Source organism: Lissotriton helveticus, chromosome 6 (genome assembly GCF_964261635.1).
Source record: "Lissotriton helveticus chromosome 6, aLisHel1.1, whole genome shotgun sequence".
NCBI lineage: Eukaryota > Metazoa > Chordata > Amphibia > Caudata > Salamandridae > Lissotriton > Lissotriton helveticus.
The window spans coordinates 818,463,970-818,489,541 of NC_136067.1; the positions used below are offsets into that span (position 1 = coordinate 818,463,970).

Here is a 25,572-nt window from a genome sequence, read left to right on the forward strand (position 1 = left end):
GAGGGACAACGTGTCCTGCACTGCTTCCTTTCTGCACCGCGACGATCACCGGAACCGGCTCGCACATCCGTGCCCGCAGCCCCAAGTAAAAGGTACTGTGACTGAGTCTGTCGACATTTGAGTGGGCCCGTACCAACGCGGTCCGCTGGATTTGCTTATTTTCAACAACGCTGTAGCCGGACCAGGCTACCGACTTGCACAGAACCTTGATTTAAGCCTTTTCAACAAGAACTCTAGAAAGCTAATAGTACAGTGGATTCTTTTTGTCGTTTATTGGTCTTGTGGTAACTCTATATAAAGTATAACTTATTTTTTATATAAAACCTGTGTGGTGTCCATTTTTAGTGTTGTCACTGGGTTACTGTATGTGGTCACAAAAGCTTAACTTACAACACCGCTGAAATAAGCCTTGACTGCTCGCGCCACGCTACCTAGAGGGTGAGCAGGGGTTATTTTAGGAGTGTAATCACCCTTACTCTGACTAGAGGAGAGGGTCCCTATTTGTCACAGGTACCTACCTGTGCCAACTAGAGACCCCCAATTCTAACATGCATGTTAACCGCCTGAAGCCCCACTTAGAAAGGTCCGAAGTGGGCATGCTCCCAGCAACAGATGATGGAATGGAGGAGGAGACCGAGCCTCTTCCTGACCTCCTGTCTGCAAAAGAGCAAGATGGGTCAGTGGATGGGGTCAGCCTCTCTGCCACACTGAACCCTGATCAGCAGCAAGATTGTCGCCAGCTGTTGGGACAATTCTCTGATCTATTTTCCTTGGTTCCTGGTATCACAGAGTTTTGCGTCCATGATGTGGACACTGGAGACAGTCCTCCTGTGACACACAAGGCTTACAGAGTGACTGACAAGGTTAGGGCTTACATTAAGGGGGAAATCTCTAAGATGTTTGCTTTAGGGGTCATTGAGTCCTCCAACAGTCCTTGGGCCAGCCAGTGGTCTTGGTCTCAAAGGCTGCATCGCCGGGTGCCAAACCTGAACTCCGGTTCTGTGTGGACTACAGAGGCCTCAATTCCTTCACCAGGACTGACGCACACCCCATCCCCAGAGCTGATAAGCTCATTGATCGGTTAGGGGCTGCACGGTACCTCAGCAAATTTGATTTAACGTCTGGGTACTGCGAGAACGCCTTGACTGATGGGGCTAAGGAGAGGTCAGCATTCTCCACACCAGATGGGCACTACCAATTCCGGGTTATGCCCTTTGGGATGAAGAATGCCCCTGCAACCTTTCAGAGGCTGGTCAACCAGGTGTTGGCTGGGCCGGAGGATTTCAGGGCCGCCTACCTGGATGACATTGCAGTGTTCTGCGCCAGTTGGGAAGAACATTTGCAGCACCTCTGAGAAGTGTTGATGGCACTGCACAAGGCAGGCCTCACGATCAAGGCTAATAAGTGCCAGATCGGGCAGGGTTCCGTGGTGTACTTGGGTCACCAGGTAGGAAGGTGTCAGGTGGGGCCCCTACAACCCAAGATTGATACGATCCTGGCATGGGAACCCCCATAGACTCGGACACAGGTGAGAGCCTTTTTAGGACTCAAAGGGTACTACAGGAGGTTTGTCAAGGGGTATGGCAACAGTGTTGCTGCCTTGACTGACCTGACTTCCAGGAAGCAGCCCAAGAAAGTGAACTGGACTGACACCTGTCAGAAGGCTTTTGATGCCCTGAAGACTGGCATGTGCATAGCACCCGTGCTTCAGGCGCCCAACTTCTCAAAAGAATTGATTGTACAGACAGAGGCTTCAGAGCATGGTGTCGGGGCTGTTCTATCACAGATTAATGAAGAGGGCTTAGACCAACCTGTAGCCTTCATCAGTAGGAAGTTACTTCCACAGGAACAGAGGTGGAGTGCAATTGACCGTGAGGCATTTGCTGTGGTCTGGGCACTCAAGAAGTTGAGACCATACTTGTTTGGGACTCACTTCCGGGTTCAGACCGACCACAGGCCCCTAAGATGGCTGATGCAGAGAGGGGTGTGAGTTGTTGAGGTGGTCCATCTCCCTACAGGGTATGGACTTTATGGTGGAACACCGCCCTGGTACAGAACACGCCAACGCTGATGTGCTGTCCAGATTTTGCCGCCTTAGTGAAGAGAGCTCCTAAGGGGAAGTGTAGTTCTCCCCACATTTCAGCTGGAGGGAACACGTGTTAGACCTGACATCATTGGCGTGAGTCTACCTTCCATTTTTGACGGATTGCCTCCTCTGTTTTGATATTTTTTTGCTGGTTATATGCTTTGCGCACTGTGCCACTGCTAATCAGTGCCACAGTGAAAGTACTCCCTATGTTAAATTGATATACTAATTGGATTCCATGATTGGATTATTTGATTTATCTGTTAGCCCCTGGTACAGTGCACCATGTGTGCCTAGGGCTTGTAAAACAAATACTGCTGGGGGGCTTGCAGCACTGGCTGTGCCCCCCACAGAAGCAGCTTGTAAAATCTGTCTCAGGCCTGCCATTGCAAGGCCTATGTGCAGTCTAGCACTGCCATGTCGACTTGGCCAAGTGCACCCACTTGCCAGTCCCTAAACCTTCCCTTTGCTTCATATTAGACACCCCTATGGTACGCCCAATGGCAGGGTGCATTGTAAGTATAATGTAGGACATGCTCTGATGTGTTTAACATGTTCTAATAGTGAATTACAGCCATTTTCGTGTTTCACTATTGAAGGCTACCTGTTCTCCATAGGCCAGAATGGGCCGTTAGATTTTTACATTCTTATAAACCTAACTGACTCAGGTAACATTGTAGAAATTCGAATTTAGTATGCCTGACATCAGAATAATAAAATACATCTTTTAGTAAAGTTGGTTTTAATATTCTGTGTTTGAAAATACCACTTTTAGAAAGTAGGTATTTTCTTGCCTAACTGTCCAGGCCTGCCTCTGCTGGATTGTGTATTCCTTGTCTGGGTTTGTGAGTGACAGGGCTGGGGGATTCCAGGAGACGGGCTGGGGCAGCCCGGTGGTGAATAGAGAGATCTGCTTCTAGATGGGAGGGAGGAGTTGCACCTGGGACCTGAATAGGGCTGGGCCTTCCCTCTACAATGCTGGCTCCACCCTCTGTGGCTTGTCTGATGTCTCTGCCCTGCACTGTGAAAGGAGAGGAGGAATAATGTCAACAGAGTGCTCCAGAGCTGTATCTTCCCTCCCCTGTGCTGGCTCCCCCTCCTGTGGGGCGGCTGATGTCTCTGCCCTGCACAGTGAAAGTAAGAAGAGAGTCAAGTAAACAAAGTACTCAGGAACTGGTTTGGACTAGGCAGAGGCCTCTCTGCCTCAGAGAACAAAGGATTTGGAGATATAAATATTGGGACCCTGATCCCAAGAAATCAGATCAATTCTGGAACAAGAAACCTTTCTGCCAAGGAGAAGAACCAAGGAAGCTGCAGGATTTTGGACTGCCCCTCTGCCAGTGTGCTGTTTGCTGGGTTGGCCTGCAGTGCCAAGGGAAAGGAGATGGAACTTTGTAAGGAATTTCATCTACAGAATATTCTCCAAGGGCTTGAACTATTCTTGCCTCCTGCTGAAGTCTCAGGGACAAAAGACTTCACCTCCAGCTCCCCCTGAATTTCATTGCTGGGAAGTCTGACTCCAGACACTTGGGTGCCGCTGGGAGCTGGAAGTGCGACGCATCGAGAAGAAGCGTATCGCCGCCGCAGCTTAAATCGCCGCAGCGCCGGAGAAGCGAGCCTTCGCCGCATCTCCCTGGAAGCTTTTGTTCATCGGAGCTACCTGCTGTTGCATCACCGGAGAAGTGTGACGCCATCATGAGAGTCGCTATCGCATCACCAGAGAAGCGTGTCGCAGGAACTGTCGTGGCTCCAAAGTACAGAGTCGTCGCAAGGCTGTCAGGGCGTCATCGCATCGTAATGCATCGCATCAAGGCACCATCTTGCGCACCTCAACGGGCCCGCAGGCCGAGAATATACGCATCACATCTGCACCGGTAAAGCTCACGACGAGTCCCCTTACTCTGTGCAAGCATTGAGGCAGGATGCAACCGTTCCCCCGGATCACGGAACCAACGCATCTCCCCTTTTGCAAGCCTTTTGTTTACTTTGCATTACGCATCCAGGTACTTTGTTGAGAACTTTGTCGCATTTACCATCAACTTGAACTAAGCAACTTTAATCATCTTTTAAGTCAACTTTTAGTATAGTATTGTGGATTTTTGTCGTTTGTGGTGTTGTGTTAAGTCTATATAAAGAATACTTATTTTTTATAAAACCTGTGTTGTGTCCATCTGTACTGTTATCACTGTATTACTGTGTATATTCACAAATGCTTAATACACTGCCTCTGAGATAAGCCTGTCTGCTTGTGCCAAGCTACCAAGGGGTTGAGCCGGGGTTATTAAGGAGTGTCATCCCATTATCCTGACTTAGAAGTAAGGGTCCCTTTTCGGACAAAGGTGAATGCCATTGCCAACTAGAGACCCCCAGATCTAACAACGTTTAATAAGTGCGAACTTTGGATTGGGAGCAGGTAGAGATGTCATGTTTTGACTCAAATTGTAATTTAAAATCTACTTTAATAGTAAATTTGGAGTTTGTCACAATTCTGAAAATGCCATTTTTAGAAAGCAGGGGGCCGAGTCACAGAACTAATCTGAGATAAAATCCTAAATGTACTAGTTTTGGTAGTCACAGAAGGCATTTAGTAGTAGTAAAGTTAGCAAGAACCATCCCGGCTCCTGTTATGTTCTATGTTCTTTACTGTCTTGCAGTTTCAGGGTCCAAGTCACGTGGCCAGGCCCCTGAGCTCCCCATTTATTTACCACAACTTGTGAGCGCGGGAGAGGCACAGGTCACAGAAAATATGTGCTTCATTGATCTTTCGAACTGGAGATACTTTTTGAATAATTTTTTAACCTTTTGTTATCTTGATGCAAGCAATGTGTCCCGAGAGGTGCAATGTACCATTTCGTGGGAAAATATAAATAAACCAAGCTTCTACTTATTTTACTCTTTTAACCAAAATACTCAGTGTGTATGTGCACAGGAATGACAACCATTTTACTGTCGCGGCACGCTCAGTCTCAGCATGGATTGGTCGCCTGCCGAGTTAGGCTGCCAAGCATCATGATATTGATACATTATTTTTTTCCAAAACTGTCTACAGAAAGCTTTTATCTAGGAACAATAATCGTTCCTAATACTTTCTTTTGATCCTTGAATTTTTTGAGGTTCTGAACACCGAATCTCCTGAGGCGCAGCGGCCAGAGCGTTAAAGTTTTCTCCAGCACTTCGCCTTGTTCAGGCTTTTCTGTTATTTTTCTCTCTTCGTTTTCAGTTTCATTTCTGAAAACGTCTGGAAGACATTGATGACATCCCAGCAGCAAATGTGCACACAATTTAAACACAATACAGTTTCTAAAACAGTGTAGTGAAACCTTTATTTCCTTGGTATTGTAATATAACTACCATTGTTTTACCATTCATTAACAGTGGCAAGGCCCTCTGTTCTCTGTCCTGTTACAAATAAAGCTAGATGGTGGGAAAAAGTGAGCATGATTTCAGGGAAGTATGGTTCTTCATCACACTTTTATTGTTCAGTTGTAAGTTCCAGTGGGATATCCTAGGCTACGGAAAGGAGTATTGGAATTATGCAGCAGGAAATGATCACATTATGCGGGAGGATTGACTATATTATGCAGCAAGGAAAGCCAGCCATTCCTCAGATTTCGTTAATCTTACTTAGTTATTTTATTATTTTTGCACATGTTAACACTTTCTGAGAAAAGCTTTCACCTAATTAGAGCCAGTTTAACACCCAAGTACATTGACAAGCTACGGAAAGGTGAGCAGTATACCTTTGTGAAGGGCCTTCCACTGTGCGGAAACACTACGTTTGCACTAGAAACAAAACATTTCTTGTCAAAATCTGCAGATGATGGTTTATGTGGCAAATACAGCAAATCTATAAGTGTGCGGGAAAACACTCTGGCTGCAGAATTGCTACAGTTAATGAGAGAAGACATTCTCACTATTATGGAGAAAATAGCCCAAAGGTAAGCCTGCAACCTCAATCACATTTTTGGGCTTTCTATTTGCTGGCTCTATTTGTATTCCTAAATCAGACTACATGACCCAGTGTATAGTAATTGTATATCTATTCAAACCCTGAAGGCACAGAATTTGAATTTGAATTTAAAATATTTATTAAGCGCAACGTTCACCATGCGGTTTCTTGGCGCTGTGGAGGCAAAAATTAGCAGTAAAACAACAAAACAACTGATGGGATAACAGGGAAGAAAGGAATTTACATAGGGAAGGCTTGAGTAAAAAGAAGGGTCTTAAGATCTTTGCGGAAGGCAGAATAGTGTGTGGCCAAACGCAAGTGATCGGGGAGGGAGTTCCAAAAGGAGGGTGCCAAGACAGAAAAATTGGATCCGCCCCATTTCTTGCGTCTATACCGGGGAACCTGAAGGAGTGATTGAGTGGATGACCGCAGCTCACGGGCAGGGATGTACTCTTTTATTAGAGAAGAGATGAAGGCAGGGGCAGTCCCTTGGCGTGCCTGGAAGACCATACATCCAGTCTTAAAAAGAGATCGCTCCTTAACAGGCAGCCAATGTAGTGCTTTCAGCAAGGGGGTAGAGTGGTGAGAGCGGGGGAGACCATAGATCAGTCTGGCCGCCTGGTTTTGGACCAGCTGGAGCTTCTGCAGACTATATGCCGGGATACCGTTGTAAAGGGCATTGGCATAGTCCAGCCGGGAGACAACCAGAGCGGACATGATTAACCTAAGAGCGGAAGGAGAAAAGAAACGGGAAACAGAGCGGATAGTTCGGAGTACAAAGAAACAGGAAGAAACCACAGAACTAATTTGTGAATGAAGATTGAGATGATTATTGAGTTTGATACCCAGAGTTTTAACTGAGGAAGAAGGTGTAGGAGGGGATCCCAAGGAAGAGGGCCAAATAAGAGAGATCCAGGGACTGGAGGAACCACCTGTAAGGACCAGTTCGGTTTTATCAGGGTTCAACTTCAGATGGTTGTGGTTCATCCAGTCCCTGATGAAGATCATGATAGACTGAAAATTAGACATAGAATGAGAGGAAAAAGACAGATTAAAGATAAGCTGGAGGTCATCTGCATAATTAAACACAGTGACCTCCAGCTTTTGAAGAGCGAAGATCAGAGGGTAGATATAGAGATTAAACAGAAGGGGAGAGAGAGAAGAACCCTGAGGGACACCACAAGTGACTTTAAGTTGAGTGGCCGAGAAATCCCCCAACCGAACCGCCTGGGCACGGTCCCTCAGGAAGGACGATAGCCACACCAGGGCTGAGCCCTCGACCCCCGCCGCTCCGACACGGGATAATAGGATGGAATGGTCCACCGTGTCGAAGGCGGCGGAGAGATCGAGAAGCACCAGGGCCTGGTTGGTATTTTGGTCCATGCCTTCCCTGAGATGGTTCAGGACCGATACCACGACGGACTCGGTGGAGTGCCTGGGCCGAAAACCAGCCTGGCGGGACGCAAGACCACCATTGGCTTCCACATGGGCACTGAGGACTGATGTTACGTGTCGCTCTAGTACCTTGCCCAAATAAGGCAGGAGGGAGATGGGACGATAGTTGGCTGGAATGGAAGGGTCCACGCCAGGCTTTTTAAGGATGGGGACTATGGTGGCAGATTTAAGGGCTGGGATTACCACGCCCTGAGCCAGCGAGCTATTAAGAAAGGATATAGGCGGTTTGGGACAGACAGAATAGATCTGTTGCAGAATGTAAGCTGGGCAAATATCCGCCGGGGAACCAGATTTTATTTTGGGGAGTATTGCAAGGAACGCCTCCTCAGTGAGCGGAGGGAAAAAAGAAAGAGAGCCGTGGGCAATCGGGGGAGAAGGCTCGAGAAAAGCAGGGGAAGGAGGTGAGATGTTGGCTCTAATGTTGACAATTTTTTCTAAAAAATAGGTGTTCAAAGAGTCACAGAGGGACTGGGAGGGGAAGGTTTAGGAGTGGCCCTGTCAGAATAAGCCAAGTCCTGGACAATGGAGAAGATCTCCCTGGATTTGTTCTCCGCTGCTAGAATTTTCGCTGAAAAATAAGTTGTTTTGGCATTCAATATGGCTTTTTTGTAATCATTCAGCAAAGATAGATAACACTTTTTTGATAGAGGGCAGTAGTCCATTCTCCAATGCCTTTCAGCCCGCCGAAGAGTCAGCTTCTTTGTCTTTAAATCGTCACCAAACCAACAATTTGATTCCTTTGATCTTTGGGTGGATATCCGTCGTAGTGGGGCTACCTTATCACAGCCTCCAGCAAGCCAGGTGTCAATAGAGGTGGCTTGAGAGGTGGAGGATAGGCCCTCTAAGTTTGGTGCGGAGATCAACAGCGAGGATGACAGGGCAGGAAGGTCCACCCTATTCCAATTTCGTGCCCAGATGTTTTTGGCAGGTGGGATCTTTGTTGCCAACTTAGGGTGAAGAGAAAAGGATACCAGGGCGTGGTCTGACCAGGGACATGGGGACACGGTCATGGAGGAGACCAAGGCATTGAGAGACCAGACCTGGTCTAGTACATGGCCGTGGATGTGCGTAGGGGTGTGCAAATGAGATGTAAAATTAAGGGATGTGAGCGAGTCAGAGAATTGTTTGGAAGCTGTGCTTTCCTGAGGGTCTGAGGGCCAGTAATTAAAATCCCCTAGTACCAGAATAGAGGCATGGTTTATCGCTAAAGTGGCCAACAGATCCTGAAAGGCCGCAGGAATAGATGAGATGACTGAGGTGGGCGATACATCAATAGACAAGTGAGCGGGGGAGAGAAGGCCAGTGATCGAGCTACCAAATGCTCGGTGAAGTTGATAGTGGGGGAGGGAAGAAATTGAAAGTTGTGCTCGGCTCGAGCAATAAGGGCTACGCCCCCTCCTGACTTGCCCCCTAGTCGGTCGGCACGAAGGGCCACATAAGGGGAGGGAAGTGCGGCCAACAGAGAGGGCAATGAGGTGTCACAGAACCATGTTTCTGTTAGGAGTAACATATCAGGCTGGTGAGTATCCAACAACACAAATAGCTCTTGATGGTGTTTTACGGCCGACCTGGTGTTAAGTAAAATAAGAGACAAGGGGGGGGAAGGGATACGAGACTAGAGTCAGGAGGGTGGGACAGAGAGAAAGTCAAGTTAGGAGGTGTAGGATAATGGGGATGTAGATAGATGCCGGAAGCAGTGATGCGCCTGATGGTGGAATTTGCTAGGGGCAAAGGGCCCCGGAGAGCATGGAGGGCCGTGGGGGAATAAGGAGGGACATGAGGTCGCGCCCCTAGCCCCGTCCGGCCGCGGACGGGCGCAGACGGGCTGGACTTTGGCTCGACTTCGGCGCGCCTACGTCGCGCCCGCTGCGCTCCTTCATTGGGGGACGGCTAAATAGGGGCGGAGCGCGGGGGTGTGGCGTCGAGCTAGGTCGCCTGACCTGCCCAACTGAAGATGGCGCCCACACTCCACCGAGCCCTGAAGGAAATCTAAAAGGTAAGGCTCCAGTTGCCTTTGAAAAGGTGCAAAGTGATTTTAAAAGATCGGCGCCGCTGCTCTCACTCGGCAGGGCGTCAGCGTTTTTCCAGTCTCGTGTGTCCAACTGCAGGCGCGAACCCACTGCCACCGGGGTCGCCTGCCTCCAATGCTGAGCTCTGAAAACGCTGCTCCTAAATAGAGGCGGAGCGCGGGGGGTGTGGCGTCGAGCTAGGTCGCCTGACCTGCCCAACTGAAGATGGCGCCCACACTCCACCGAGCCCTGAAGGAAATCTAAAAGGTAAGGCTCCAGTTGCCTTTGAAAAGGTGCAAAGTGATTTTAAAAGATCGGCGCCGCTGCTCTGACTCGGCAGGTCGTCAGCGTTTTTCCAGTCTCGTGTGTCCAACTGCAGGCGCGAACCCACTGCCACCGGGGTCGCCTGCCTCCAATGCTGAGCTCTGAAAACGCTGCTCCTAAATAGGGGCGGAGCGCGGGGGGTGTGGCGTCGAGCTAGGTCGCCTGACCTGCCCAACTGAAGATGGCGCCCACACTCCACCGAGCCCTGAAGGAAATCTAAAAGGTAAGGCTCCAGTTGCCTTTGAAAAGGTGCAAAGTGATTTTAAAAGATCGGCGCCGCTGCTCTCACTCGGCAGGGCGTCAGCGTTTTTCCAGTCTCGTGTGTCCAACTGCAGGCGCGAACCCACTGCCACCGGGGTCGCCTGCCTCCAATGCTGAGCTCTGAAAAAGCTGCTCCTAAATAGGGGCGGAGCGCGGGGGTGTGGCGTCGAGCTAGGTCGCCTGACCTGCCCAACTGAAGATGGCGCCCACACTCCACCGAGCCCTGAAGGAAATCTAAAAGGTAAGGCTCCAGTTGCCTTTGAAAAGGTGCAAAGTGATTTTAAAAGATCGGCGCCGCTGCTCTCACTCGGCAGGGCGTCAGCGTTTTTCCAGTCTCGTGTGTCCAACTGCAGGCGCGAACCCACTGCCACCGGGGTCGCCTGCCTCCAATGCTGAGCTCTGAAAACGCTGCTCCTAAATAGGGGCGGAGCGCGGGGGTGTGGCGTCGAGCTAGGTCGCCTGACCTGCCCAACTGAAGATGGCGCCCACACTCCACCGAGCCCTGAAGGAAATCTAAAAGGTAAGGCTCCAGTTGCCTTTGAAAAGGTGCAAAGTGATTTTAAAAGATCGGCGCCGCTGCTCTCACTCGGCAGGGCGTCAGCGTTTTTCCAGTCTCGTGCACCGCACCCCGCATAGTGTGCTGCATGGCTAAAAGCTTATAAGGTCCCAAAGGCGAGATCTATGAGCTATGCCAATGCTTGCTTATTTTAGTTTTTACTCGCCAGGTTTATTATTGTCCTAGGAAATCCTATCTCCTATACATGTTAATCAGAGACCATGTAATCAATGTGTCACAGTTCACTGTGTTGCTAAACAATGAACACACATTCTTTACAGCTTTGATTCCCTGCAGCAACTTACCAGTAGTGGTAGGTTTTCTAGTGGTGGCCTAATGAGGTGGCCTAATGAGCCGAAAAATCTGTGAATGCTTACAGTGCAGAAATAGTGTGATGTACCTGTCAGCTACTCCTCAAGCCAATCCTGATGTGATTTTAAGGTCAGCCAAAATATATGTTCTGTTAATGTCATGTGTCTATATAAACAGTGGCTGCACTGCAGGATATAGTTATAGCTATGTATTTACTTATTAGGCACAACTTACATCAGATATGATTATTTTCTAGCCACATTTAGTGAATAAATTGTGTAGTTAGGAAAGAAAGGGTGATGCAATAGGTTAGAGTGACATAGGGGTGAGTAAGGAAACCAGAGGACACAATATATAAACATCTGATCAATGTTTTACAGAACACACCATTGCCAGAGGGACAGACATAACAAAACATTACCAAGTTACAGTCATAGCACATTCTCTATCTGGTTGCCCTTATAGGCAGATCTGGGAGTACTATCAGTCAACTGTGTCTGCTGTTTGCCGGCTCTTTTAGTGCTTTGGTTGTGCGTTAGAGAGTAAGAGAGTTCTGTCTTAAGTTTGCGGACTGAGGATGGCCACTTGAAGATGTATCTGGAACATGGGTGTATGATGATATTGTTGAGTGGGAGTGCTTCTGGATAACCAATAAATGCCAGATTATGCTGATGCGTGCTAAGGACTGTCCACAAGGGTAGAAGTGGAAGTTAAAGCAGTGCACCATACAAGTAGATGAGCAAGCACAACACCCAAATCAACCCGCATAACCAGCTCTCGCCTCTTTTCTGACCATCTAGACATACCTGATCCTCACTTAAGGGAAGCCGCAGTGATCACATCACCCAACACTGTCCGATCCTCGACCCACTCCACACATCTTGTGTTTCCGGTACCTGCAATGGAATAATAAATCTGAGGACTAGCCCCAGCCCCAGTGCTTCCTAGCTCACTGCAGTACCTAATACTGCCCTGCCCCAAATGGAACCAAGTGCTCTAGTGATGCCCAGTTATCCTCTGCTACACTATCATGGATGGGGGATACCACCAAGCACATGATGGTTGTCATGAAAACAGTAGGAGACATAACTCAGTCATCCACTGCTTCAATGCCAAAGCCACCCAACCCATACTGATGATATGACTCTCCACATCCCCTCCAAATCAAGACCTCCTGCCCGCCCAAGATACCCTAGTATGTACATACTGGTCCATCCAGTCCTCAGGCCCAAGATATCAGCCCCCATCATGAGCACTTTCTCTTGAGCAGTGGTGCATTACAAACAATCTATCTATCTATCTATCTATCTATCTATCTATCTATCTATCTATCTATCTATCTATCTATCTACCTATCTACCTATCTATCTATGTGGCATTTGTAGAGCGCATAGCTTCCCATAGGCATCCCAGCGCTAGTAGTGCGGCACAGATTGACCAGTAAGTGCTAGAAGGGCTCATTATCTAATAGCGATGTTTTTAGGATTTTCTGAATGGTAGTTCGTTGTTGGCTACCCTCAAAGTGTAGGGGAGGGAGTTCCAGAGTTTGGCCATGTGGTGAGCAAAGGACCGTCCTCCACATCTCGTTCTTCTGAAGGTAGTAACCATGGCTCAACGGGTATTGGTAGATCACAAGGTTCTGCTTGGTGTATAGGGTAAGATCAAGGGCCAAGAGATGAGGGGGCCTTTAACTAGGAATGTCCTATGAGCAATGCAAAGGGCTTTAAATTTGATCCTCTGGCAACTGGTAGCCAGAGGAGAGAGATCAGGGCTTGCTAGGCTGTCTTGTGCTTATGAATATTATGCAGAATCTGAGTTGCAGAGTTTTGTATCACCTGCAGTTTTCTTATTACAGTGTTAGGTTCTCCCAAGTACAATTGGTTTCTGTAATCCTGGCGGGTGAGGATAAGTGCCTGGACCACTACCCTTTTTGAAGAGGAGAGGAGCAGGCAGAGAATATTCCTGAGGGTGCCATGGCAGATTGCCGCTAGCTTTATTGCCTGTGTATCCATGGTCAAGGGTTTGTCCACCATACCCGCAGACTCTTTACAGCATCTTGGGGGTGGGGGAGGGTACTCAGGCAGATCGGCCAGCCCAGGCTCGTAGGGGATTAGAAGTATTGACAAGGATCATGAGCTCTGTTTTATCCCCGTTTAATTTGAGACAGGAACAGTTCATCCATTGGGCTACTTCCTCTAGGCAACGGCCTAAGGAAACCTAAAGAGAGGGAAAGTAGGTCTTGATTGTGAGTAAAAGAAAAGATCAGATGTGTGTCGTCTGCGTAGGGGATTATAGAAATCCCAAATGGTAGACTAATGTCTGCTAGCAGCTTAAATAGTGTTGGGCTTAATGATGAGCCCGTGGAACTCCACATTTCAGTGGGAAGGTGTCTGAGGTGCAGCATCCCTCGAAGACCTGAAGGTCCTGTTGTCCAGGAAGGAGTTAAGCCAGGCAAGGGCTCATCCCAAGACTCCAGCACTGTGAATTCTGTTGATGAGAATATCATGGTCGACCGTGTTGAAGGCTGGGATTAGATCAAAGAGAATGATGGCTGCTGATCCTCCTCTGTCTAGTAGCATTTCATCTTCCTGTGCTACTGCCAGGTGTCCATACCATGTTTAGGTCTGAATTCTGTCTGAGAGTGGTGCAGAATGTTGTGATCTTCTAGGAATTCTGAAACGGGCTGATAAACATGTTTGCTCAATACAGTGAGCAGCAAGATTGGTCTTCTGTTTCCTGGATCATGAGGATCTAGGTTGGATTTTTTGAATGGTACTTTTACCATAGCGTGTTTCCATGCCACAGTTACTATTCCTTCAGGAAGGTTTAGCATCTCAGTGAAAGTGGGTGAGTTGTATTCTGCTGCTTTAACTAGATTGCAAGGTGGGGCAGGGGCCAGTGGTGATCCTGATTTAACTTTGTTACGGATGACAGATACACTATCTAGTGTCAAGTTGGGAAAGTTAGTGAATGCGATATTGCTACTTTCCTGCCTGTTTCTGTTTCTGTTGCATATGAGTTTTGTGTCTAGATCAGGCTCTTCGAAGGCTAGATAAATGTCATGGATTTCTTTTTTAAAGAATCCTGCTAAGTCATTGCACTGGGCAATTGGGGGTTTGATAGCCAAACAGTTGGAGGGGGCTCAGGTAACGTTTTAACTATCTGGAACATTTTGAGTGGGGAGTTGGAGGCGCAGTTGATTTTTTCGTTGTAGTATGCAGCTTGGGCAATTTTAATTTCAGAATGATATTGTCTAATGGTGCCTTGGTATATTGATTTGCTTATCTCACTATATTCTTTCCTCCATATCCTCTTGTTTTTTTTACACTCTTGCCTTAGAGTCCAGAGTTTGGGTGTCTGCCATGTGGCTAATTTATCTTTGGCATGTCAGGTATGGGTTTTTATAGGGAATCAGTTGATTGAGTGAATGTTTGATCCACTGAGAGATCTTATTTGCTACTGTAGAGTCTGAGGCCAGATCAATGGGCCTGTTTCCAAGTATCGCTGTGTAGTTTTGACCAGCTGAGGTCTTTCCAGGTAATTAGTCTTTGGGGTGGGGTGAGCATGGTAGCTCCAGGACCAAGGGGATTATAAAATGGTTTGACCAAATTACTGAGAACAGGTCTTGTACTTTTAACAGGAGATCATTAAAGAAAGGGGTTGAGTTGGTGGCCTTTTTCATGTGTGGGTTCTGATACCATTTGGGAGAGTTTATTGGCCAAGAGATCCTCAGAGCCCGAGGAAGGAGAGCAGTTCCAACGAATGACATGTGAGTGATTTATAATTGATCATAAATATGTGCCCGCTGGATCAGGAAGTGAACATGGTCTTCGGACCATGGGCCCAGGGGTGGGGCATGGAGCAGTGCTTGCCCTGGTTTTCCCCCTTAAGAAACTCAACTGAATGTGCACAACTGTCATTGCAGGTGCACAGAAAGGCTAGTAATTGTGAAGAGAAGTAATAAACCTTACTTGGTTTTGTAGAATCATTGTTCCTGGCCCCGTTCCGGCACGAACTGACCCAGTTCGGCTTGCTTTTGGCACACCGGCAGCACGCCCGTTGAATGCGTCCACTTTGCATTCGTGGCTTCTTTTCATATTCTGGTCGACTGGGGCAACAGGAGCGCCAACCAAAATGGCATCTCGCAGTGTTCAATTTCCCCCACATACCACTTTCTCCATTTAATAAACTGCAGAAGTGCAAATTCAAGGTGAGACAGTAGATTCATTTCAATATTTAAAACGTTTTTAAAAGCAGTGATAAAAGCAGTATTAGCAGTACTTAGCAACAAAAAAACTTCCCAAATCATTCAGTGCCAGCGTAACGCACTAACTTCCAGCATGAACCGCAAATCCCCTGCCTGGTATATGCATGTGCCCGCTCCTCAGGAAGGCTCTCCCACAATTTTCAGCACAGGGGTAGCTGCGCACCCTCTCAAGACCCAAAAATCCCCAGTATATCATCCAAAATACTCTTCACTTCCCCACCCCTAAGGCAACCCCTACCCCCACAGTCCCTCCATTTGGGCTGTTACGTACGTCATGTCTGGTCATGGAGGAAGACCAAGGTTGGATGGGGAACCCCACCAAGCACACAAAGTATGTTGAGAAAACAGCAGGGGACATAGCCGATGGATTATCCAGGCAGCCCACCAGATTGAACCCCCTGCTCCCAGACCAAGGAATTGGCCCCAATCCCAGCACAGAAACGCCGCATGATTCCAAGAAACAAGACACAGTGTGTGGCTTTACATCAACAACAAACAACCCTCAGTTTTGGCATTGAGGCATCAACCGTACTTAGCTTCCTCAATGTCAAGATGATTGTCCAAATTCTACTGCGTATTTAACATCGAACACTTCCTTTAGTTAAGACTTGAATAGCCTGGAAAAAATATATCCGCTCATTTTCCCCTGCCCTGATCTTGAATATTCAGGATGGAGAAAGAAGTGGTGTTTCGTAGCTCCACCTTCATGACACATGTTTATTGGGGAACTAGAGCTTGAAGCAACACATGGTGGCAACTGACTTGAAGGGTACTCGGATCTCTCCTGTTTTGAGTGAATACAGCCTTACAGTGTAATATGGGCTACACATGGCCGACTTTGGATCAATGTCTCGGCTGAAAAATACTCTTTGCTTTCCAAGGCTATTGTGCTAATAATATAATATTCTCCTCTGTATACAACATAAAGAAAGCAAATGAGCAATGTTTTATTTTAAAACTTTAATATTTTGCTTTACTGCAGGCAACTGGTTGAAGGGACTGAAGTTCTTCGGAAACTAGAAGCTGTACCTACAATCAACGAAAGACCAATAAAGCAATGTGTAGTAACGGAATGTGGTGTTTATGTTCCATAGCTCTACATACTGTATTCCTTCGAATATAATATTTGAACCGCCTCAGTACCCGTCTAAAATCATTGCATACTTCTGTTTCAGCTAAACACTCTGTATTACTAGGAGTAACTAAGTATGTCTTTCTGTAAGACCTTTAATGATAATCGGAAATCTTCACTTTTATTATGACTGTATTGTATAGCTGTACCAGAAAGAACAAGAACTGTTGATACAACATTCTAATTTTATTAAAAAAAACAATATGAATAACAGTAACCAAGTATACAGAACACTCCATAAACTTTCTGTTAGTGCTTTACACTTAGCATATGAGAGCTGCTGAGGACTCAGGTATTCAAAAATGAAGTTCTGCAATAAGAAGCAATATAGTGAGACCTTTACTGGTGAGTCTTACTCCAGTATCCTACAGTTCCACAGATTGAGCAGGTCCATTCAATTTATCCTTCCAAAGTGGCAAGTCACCAGTTTGTGGTGGCAATACAGGGTTTAAACACTTATGAAATCTTTTAAACACTAGAAACTGGTTTGAAAATGTGAACACTCTAGAAATTGGTTTGAAGATATGAATTCATTAAAAGGTACTGGTGAAACAAGCACAGCATATGAACCGTCATTCAAACTTGAGGCAGATTTGAAGACTTGGGAGATAAACACCCAAAACCACAGTGGCAAGAATGTCGATGACCTGTTCCCATTTCACAGCGAATGATATTTACCAGCCGGGTTTCCTTGGTGCACTGCAAACTTTCTAGAGGTTTGTTCCACTGGTCAAAGTGAAAAACGTTACTGTAAACTTATCCTATGTCAGGACTGGAGGCGAGGATTATGCCTTCTCTCTTCACTTTATTAACAGCAGCCAATTTAACTCAACAAAACTACATTTCCCATGAACCCTAAGGAAATCTGTAGTCAAAAGAATTTCCAATTAGGAACAGTCCTGGATCCTCCAATCAGGTCACTCCAGTGTCCACATAGTTTGCCCTCTCTGGCCCTTCATCCTCTTTTTTCGCTGCTGCGCAGCCGAGATAAGTGTTTTTTCCTTACTCTGTAAAATTCTCACTAGCTTTGTTATGTGCTTTATTTCATTGCAAGTGTTGATTGACTGTTCCCACACGTGTTTTTCTATGTTTTAATGCGGCTTTATTGGTTCTATGTATTGTTTTATGCTTAGTGGTGATAATTGTGACCGTTTTTTGGCTTGGCTGTGTGCGCTGAGGCGGCGCGATGAGTTTGCCCTTTGTCTGATTAAGGGTTTCGCCTCCGCTCACAGCGTTATTTCTAGTTTCTCAGGACGAAGTGCCGCTTCCTTGTTAACTTGAGCCATGGGAGCATTTCCGTTCCTACGCGGCTCTTCTGGTGCGCTTGCTGACCTCCCGTCACCAGTGGGTGTGGGAGGCAGAGGAATACGGTGCGCACATTCAAATCCTGAAGGGTTTGTGCGATGCGCCGTAGTTGGATGCGAGCACTGGCCTAAGGAGATGCCTCGCTGAGGTTTACGTGATTAAACCTGTCAGTCTCTTAGGCTGATTCTTGGTTCCACGCTCTGCTGTCGGGCACTTGCAGCAGAGTTTGTAGTATATCATTCACGCCCTCTGGGTCTGTATTACACTTTTTGACGCTTCTTGGGCACGTTCCCAGGCCATAATAATTTTCAGTGACCAAATATATATTTCAAAGCACCAGATACCTGTGCCCAGGGATGACCCCCTTAAACTTGAAGCGAGTTTCTCCCCGCCCTTGCGTGCAGGCTGACACCCAGCCCTAAGTTAAAGACTGAGTTAAGGCAGTCAGGTCTGTCCCCCAGACTTTACAAATAAGACTAATCAGTGTTAATTTTTTTCTCCTCATAGTGTCCCTAGTAAGATGGAACTGGACTATGAGCATGACTCCCAGGAAGGGGAGAACACCCTGGCTGACCTCCCTCGGGACGATAATTTTTATGAAGCTGTGTATGCTTCAATTTATAAAGCAGTGGGTGAAGCTATGTCTCCCCTAGAAGAGAGGTTGACGCGCAAAATTGACCAAGCGCTGGCGCGACTGACTAATCTCCCTATGGCTCCTGCCCCTCAAATTGCTCCTCCAGTGACCCCTTTGACGCCAGACCCTGCCCCCCCCCCCTGCTAAATGCAGACGCGACTCAGGGATGGACTTTAGTGCCTTTGATTGGCTTAAACAAGCTTTCTTGGCTACACAGCCAAATTTGCCAGTAGGGGACGATTTGTCTTTTCCTCAAGATGATGCAGGGAACAAGGTCGATGAGCCCATCCCTTCCAGACCTGGTCACTTTTCCCAGCCTCAAGACGCTTCGGATATGTTTGATGCAGACACAATTATTCACTCCCACTCGTCTGACTGGGCCCCAGCAGATCACGTGGCAATGAGCATCAGGAAACCCTTAGAGAAAGAGGCATGTAACTGCCTCCGGGCAGAATGCCCGCGACCTTCCCGGGAAGGTAAAGTCGCCCTTACCCCTAAGATTGATGCCTGCATGGCGACATTTTGGAAGAAGTTTATGAGGGATCCCAAAAAAGGGATTGACAGGTCCTGGCCTGCTTGTCAGGACAAACTCCTGGATGTTTTAGGTCCTCTTACGAAGATCTTAGACATGGCTGAGGAGGCCAAGATGTCAGGCTCCCTTATCTCCCCTGAATCCCTTTCCGGGTGGGCACACAGAGCCATTGTGTTCCTCTGCAACGCTAATTGTGGACTATCCACGGAGCGGCGCCGCTCTTTGCTCATTACAGTTGATCCTAAGCTTGGGGATCTTGCGATTCAGAAGCTGGAGCAGTGACTCGAGATAGCCTTTTTGGAATTGGGTACATTTGTAAATAATTTTACCTCCCTCGACAAAGCGCAGACCACAATTAAAAAGGTTTTTCCCCGGGTTTTCCGAGGAGCCGATCGAGGTAGCAGTCGCTCGACCGGCCTTGCTTTCGACCAACAGCCAAGAGGGCAAGGCTCCAAGCATGGCCAATATCAGGACTAATCTCTTTTTGGCAACTTCTACTCTGCAAGAGGTCGCCGTGGCAAGTGTAGAGGTTATCGAGGACCTGCAATCTCATCCAATGCCAGTTAGTGTCCTCCCTTCTTCCGGGTTAAAAATAGGGGGGAGGCTGGGGAATTTTTTCTAGACATGGACTTCTGTCACAGGGGACCTGTGGGTTTTGCAAACCATTCACGGTTTCCACATAGAATATATGGGAGATCCAATCCAACTGGTCAGACCCCGTCCCATGCAGTTTTCCCAACAAGACACCTCCTTGGTAAGTGCAGAGGTCGAATCCCTCTTAGCCAAAGGGGTGGTTGTTCCCTCTTCTCCTCATCCCAGGGGTTTCGTCAGCAACATTTTGTTAGGGGACAAAACAGATGGGGGCAAGCATTCGTCATCAATCTAAGCGAATTCAACGAGTGGTTGGTCTATCGCCACTTCAAGATGGAAGGAATCCATCTTTCAGAGATGTTTTACGTCCTTCAGATTGGATGGTATGTCTCGATCTGAAGGATGCCTATCTCTTTATTCCGGTCTCCCCCACCAATGATTCCTCCAGTTCGTTTGGCAAGGGCAGACGTACAAGTTTGCATCTCTCCCGTTCGGCCATTCTCCCGTCCCTTGGTGTTTCACCAAGGTCCTCAAACTAGTGGCTCAGGGCATATGGATGATTGTCTACCTGGACGATTTTCTCTTAATGGATGCGTGCCCTCTTCAACTCCAACAACATCTTCAGATGGCGGTGGGTCTTCTCCAGAGCCTGTGCTTTGTTGCAAACGAAACATAGTCAGTTCTCTTCCCCTCACAATCTCTGATGTTTCGAGGCTTTGTGATAGTCTCCAGGTCCTCTACGCTCAGCCTTCCAGCCAGGAAGATCTCAAAGATCCGTCCCGAACTGAGACGGGCCCTCGCCAAACGTCAAGTATCCCTCAGGGATCTTGCTCGAATAGTAGGGCTTCCCTCTGCCTCTATCCAGGCCATGGGTACTCACAATCTTTTTCTCGGGGCCAAAATTGCATTCTGGATTGTGGCCGAGGGCCGCACAGATGGGCCTGAGCGATGGGGGTGGTAGGGGAGGGGTCAGTAGGGGCGGGGCTGCTGGGGTAAAAAAAACCTTTTCAAAGCATTACTAGACAACGCTGTATTTCGAAATGTGATATATGTATGTATGTAACCCGAATAAATACTGTCAATATTTTTATTTTTACTGGGAGCTGTGTGTTTCTGACTATAGTTTCCCATCTTTGCCTTGTTTTGACAAGCTCCCGGTTCCCTGCTCTTAGGCCTTCAGTTGCGCAGACACTTGGACACACGCTTCATTTGTCTCATAGAAGACACAACTCATATACCCATGCCTCTTACAGTCGCCCGAACAACTTTTAATGGCCCTGTTGAGAGTTTACAGTACCAAGCCCCAAGATCATCCAGCAAGACTCATTGCGTACATACATGCAAAGTACATTGACAGAGGTAGGTTTCCTGTCCTCTGTCCTGCCCACTGTACAAACCCCAGCTGATGAAACTTACCAAATGCATGTAACCCCAGGCAATACAAGCATCAGTGACAGCAGGCTGCCATATTCTTAATGGACCTAGACAGTAGATGCATAAATGGTCCAATGCTGTAATGTGCATGCATGGGGCCCACATAATACATGTATTCATTTACTCAGGCGGAAATGCACATTTACAATGGGTCAATGACCGTAACGATGGGCAAGAGACCTCTGCCTTCACACACTCTGCCTTCTCCTAGTCAATGAGTTTGCACAACAATGCAGCAGAGGTATTGTGGTGTCATCTCCAAAAGGACTATCATCTCAAGTAGGTGCATTTCATTTTATAATAATACATGTATCAGGCAGTATGTCTACTACTAATCTTCCCTGAGCCCCACACTCAATTACTATGCTCATAGGGTCTGCTCCTGATCCTCACATTCAATGACTCATCTCCTAGGGTCTGCTCCTAAACCCTACACTCAATGACTCTGCTCATAGGGTCCGCTGTGATTGTAGGCTTTCACTCTGAGCCTGCCCTCTAACTCTGACACTACCATATGACTGTTTCATGCTTGCCATATTCCTCTACTTCCCCTCCTCATCCTACTTCTACCTACCACTTTGGCCTTAATAATTATCTTTTTTCCTGACCCGTCCCGCAGCCTGGCACTCTTCTATTGTTTTACCCTTAATGTACACCACTCATTATACCTCCCCAGCTCTTGGTTCTTTCTTTGTCTCATAAATGCCTCTCACACTGCCCCTACCCCCACTTTCTATTACTATCATCTCAATCTGCTCCTAGTACCTCTTTGCTCTCCGCAAAAGCTTCCTGTCTGACCCTCCAACCTCATTATTCCACCCCTCTTCACTCTGCTTATACTCATTTCCTGACCCTTCTATTTGACTATGCTCATAGCCTGTCATTTTGCACCTACCCTGGCCCCAACTTCTCAAACTGCATTCACTCTCTTCACACCTTGACTTTTTAATGCTGCTCCTACTCTCTCAGCATCACACTCTAATCCTATCTGGTCACACCTTTTTGGCACCATACTTGCCTACTTTTTTCAGCATCATTTCTCTCACTCTCATACCCTATTAAACTGCCTGCCCCCTCATTGCGCCGTAAAACCTCATCCTACCCCTATCCTCTCATTGCATGCTAACGCACCACTCTGCGCCCACCCTCTCGGTGTGCCCCATTGCGTCACACGGTGCCTACCCACTGATTGTGCCTGTACACCTTCACTCTACTGAGGGTTCACTCTACTGATAAGCCAGTCGCTTTGTCCTTCCTGCAGTTCTGCTTTACACCTTCACTTCACTGCTTCCCTTCACTCTGCTGATAGCTCATAGGTGTTGCTTTCATTTTGTGTTGTAATCCTCATATTTCCTTGCCCATGTCCCTGACTTAGCACTTACCTTCCATATATATCGCTCAGTATAGTCCTTACATGTAAATAAGCCCACTCTTCCTGTCCTTACTCTGGTCCTGCCCCCTGACAGTTCTCATAACCTGCAATGCCCTTACTCTGCGCTCATATTTCACATTGCTCCTACTCACTCGCTCTCTTCTGTGAACTCCTAACCTTTCCATACCTCCTCACTGCGCTTCTCATTCTGTTTTATGCTTTCCTCATACGGAGTCTGTCAGTCCTTTTGTTTTTCCCTTCTCTTCCCCTTCCCTCTAACGTTTCATTCTATCTTATTGGTAATTTCTTGAATAAAATAGATCTTGAAAATCTGAATCTTCAAATCTGGTGAACGTTTATGAATCATACATAGAAGTCTACTTGTTTAGTTTCAAAGCAGTGCAAATAGGGGATGGACCACAGAGGGGAATGCTTCATGAACGTTTTATACACAATTATCCTGTTGGGCTGCTTCGAGGCACATAACTATTTTGTATATAAACTGCATTTCCCACAATTGCACCTGTAAACTTTCTGTAGCACATGACAGCCTGTAGCATCCCATGTACCTAAAGTGGTGCCATGCTATAAAACAAAAGGCTAGGCGTAGTCCATGGATCCACGTGAGGACACAACCCGATTTTTATTTTATTTATTCTGTTTACACTATGTTAGTACAGGCTTGGCTGAAACCCTGACCCGGGGCCTTAAAAACATAAATTTCACTACAGAAACAGCTCTGTTTTAGCAGCACTAATTGAGAGATTAAAGAGGAAACACTGTGAGCAGCACATGCAAGTAGCACAGCCAATACACTCAATAGCATAGTGAGCAAGTGACACCAGAGAGGCAGGTGAGGGTGGGGGCTACGGGTGAGCATGCGAGACACTGGTTGTCATGGCATGCCCGTTTGATGCTTTTCCCAGTAAATGTGGTCCCCAAGGAATTACAACAGGTCAGAAATTGTGCTGATTCCGTACCTGCTGTTTTCCTCGGGGGCTACATGGAATGGCCTGGCGGGCCCCAAATGGCCCGTGGGCCGTACTTTGAGTACCACTGATCCAGGCAATCTTTCCAGGGCCCCTTCTTTATCGCGCTTTATGACGCCTCAAAGCGGTCTATCTGCGAAGAGGATGTCCCTACTCCCACAAGGTGATCCTTTCCGAAGAAGCGCGGGAAGAGATCCAATGGTGGTTACAATACATGGAGGCCTGGAACGGCCGAGTGATTTTTGGTACCGCTCCAGATTTAACAATTGAGTCCGACACCAGCACAGTAGCATGGGGAGCCAGGTGCGGCGATTTTTCTACAGGAGGGTTGTGGTCTCCAGAAGAACGGAGATTACATATCAACTGTCTAGAACTCCTGGCAGGCTCCTTCGCAATTTGCTGCTGGATGAGAGAATCTATTCAGTCATTGGTTCTTCTAAAAATGGACAACATATCTGCGGTCCGTTATATCAACCATTTGGGGGGAATGAGGTCCGAAGCCCTCTCCAATCTGGCCGCCAGTTTCTATCAGTACTGTCTGGATCAGCAGGTGTCTGTGTCAGCGGAGAACCTTCCCAGGCAGGAGAACTTGGTGGCAAATTTTCAATCCCACAACTTCAGAGATTCAAGTCTGTGGAGGATGAGTGACCTTTGGGGTCCCTTTTCAATAGATCAGTTTGCCTTGAGGCTCGACCACCAACTTCCTCGGTTTTGCAGCTGGAGACCGGACGGTGTCCACGGATGCCTTTCTCCAGGATTGGAGCCAGGAGTTGGGGTATGTCTTTCCTCCCTTTGTGAGGATCACAAGAGTCACGGCGCAGATCAGGAGACAGAGGGCAGAGTTGGTAATTCTCACCCCCCTTTGGAGATCTCAAGCTTGGTTTCCAGTTCTTCTGGAACTTTTTTGGGAATCTCCAATTCTACTCCCCCTCTTTCCGAATCTTCTTCTGGATCCCGATCGAGTTCCCCACCCCCTGGTTCTGGAGAACTTGTTACGGCTAGTGGCGTGGAGGATAACCGGGGACAATGGGAAGTCCCGGGCCTTTCGGCAAAGGCTGAGGAGCTCATGTCTAAGGCATGGGCAGACAGTACTGTCAAACGCTACAGGTCCGCTTGGGCCATATGGTCTCTTTGGTGTATGCGACGAAGTCTCAATCCCCTGGATGCGGATATAGTGTACGTCCTGAATTTTTTGTCCCACCTAGCCTCTACTGGTCAAGCCTACAGGTCTATAAACACTTTTCATTCAGCTATCTCAGCTGGACATCTGGCACTTAATAATTCCCCAGTCGAGGGGTACCCTCTCGTTTGCAAGCTTCTTCAGGGTATTAGACTTACCTTACCACCAGAACCTCGGTATTCGGCTGTATGGGATGTGAACCAGGTTCCTAACTTGTTTTTATATTTGCAACCTAACCGGTTTTGACACGAAAAGAAGTGTCAGCTAAACTGGCGATGCTACTCTGCCTTATTTCATGTAGGTGCGTGTCAGATGTTAGACCTTTGGATATCATTTCCAGTATGTTTACTCCATCTGGTGTAACCTTTACTTTGCACAGGAGGGCTAAGTGTCATACAAGAGTGATCTCTTATCCGGAATTCCCGGACTCCCCTAAGTTGTGTGTGGTCAGCTGCTTGAAAGCCTATGAAGAGATGACGGAAGAGTTGCGACCACCAGGGGAACTCTAATTTCTTATTGCGCAATTGATTCAAAGGCATTTGGCTTGGGCGCCCGTCTGGAGGATATCCCCAATGCGGCGGATTGGTCTTCGGACTCTACGTTTAAAAAGTTTTGCTTGAAGCCAGTGCTGGACATGGCTCACCGCGTGGTGAGCAAGCTTTGGGCTAGCATAATCCTCGCCTCCAGTCCTGACATAGAATGAAAAATTTCCTAGCTATTGTAACGGAAAGTTTAAATTCTATTAAGGACTCGGAGGCGAGAATTATCCCAACCTAGGGTTTGCATGAAGATTTCCCACCCCGTATTGGAGTAAGTAGATCAGTTTGTCTCTAAAACTATTGAAGGTTTTGATTCCTTGTCATTTCTTTATAAATGTCTACCTTACTGTTTTTATTACAGGCTTGAAGTTCTTCAGTTAATTGTAAAACTGTTCAGACTATTGATTCATGGTCTTGTGTTAAATCTGCCTCAATGTTATATTACAGGCTTAATCATACACCTGTTGTTGAATGATGATAAACCTTGGTCCTCGTAGGCCTGGATGCTAATAAACAGGAAACATGAGGTTTTAACGGCTGACTTCTCGCAAAGAAAGAGGATGAAGGACTAGTGAGGGCAGACTATGTGGACGCTGGAGTGACCTGATTGGAGGATCCAGGATTGTTCCTAATTGGGCATTTTTT

General features: G+C 47.2%; 1 protein-coding gene across 2 annotated transcripts in view; it reads left to right on the top strand.

Annotated features, from left to right (window-relative positions):
- The window catches only part of PPIL6 (peptidylprolyl isomerase like 6), a 212,890-nt gene extending 192,380 nt beyond the window's left edge, over positions 1-20,510 (top strand). For both annotated transcript variants that reach the window (XM_078648402.1, XM_078648403.1), the window contains exon 8: positions 16,202-20,510. In XM_078648402.1, the coding sequence (XP_078504528.1) occupies positions 16,202-16,313 (112 nt within the window). In that variant the 3' untranslated portion in view covers positions 16,314-20,510. The remainder of the gene's footprint in view (positions 1-16,201) is intronic.
- The last annotated feature ends 5,062 nt before the right edge of the window (positions 20,511-25,572 follow it).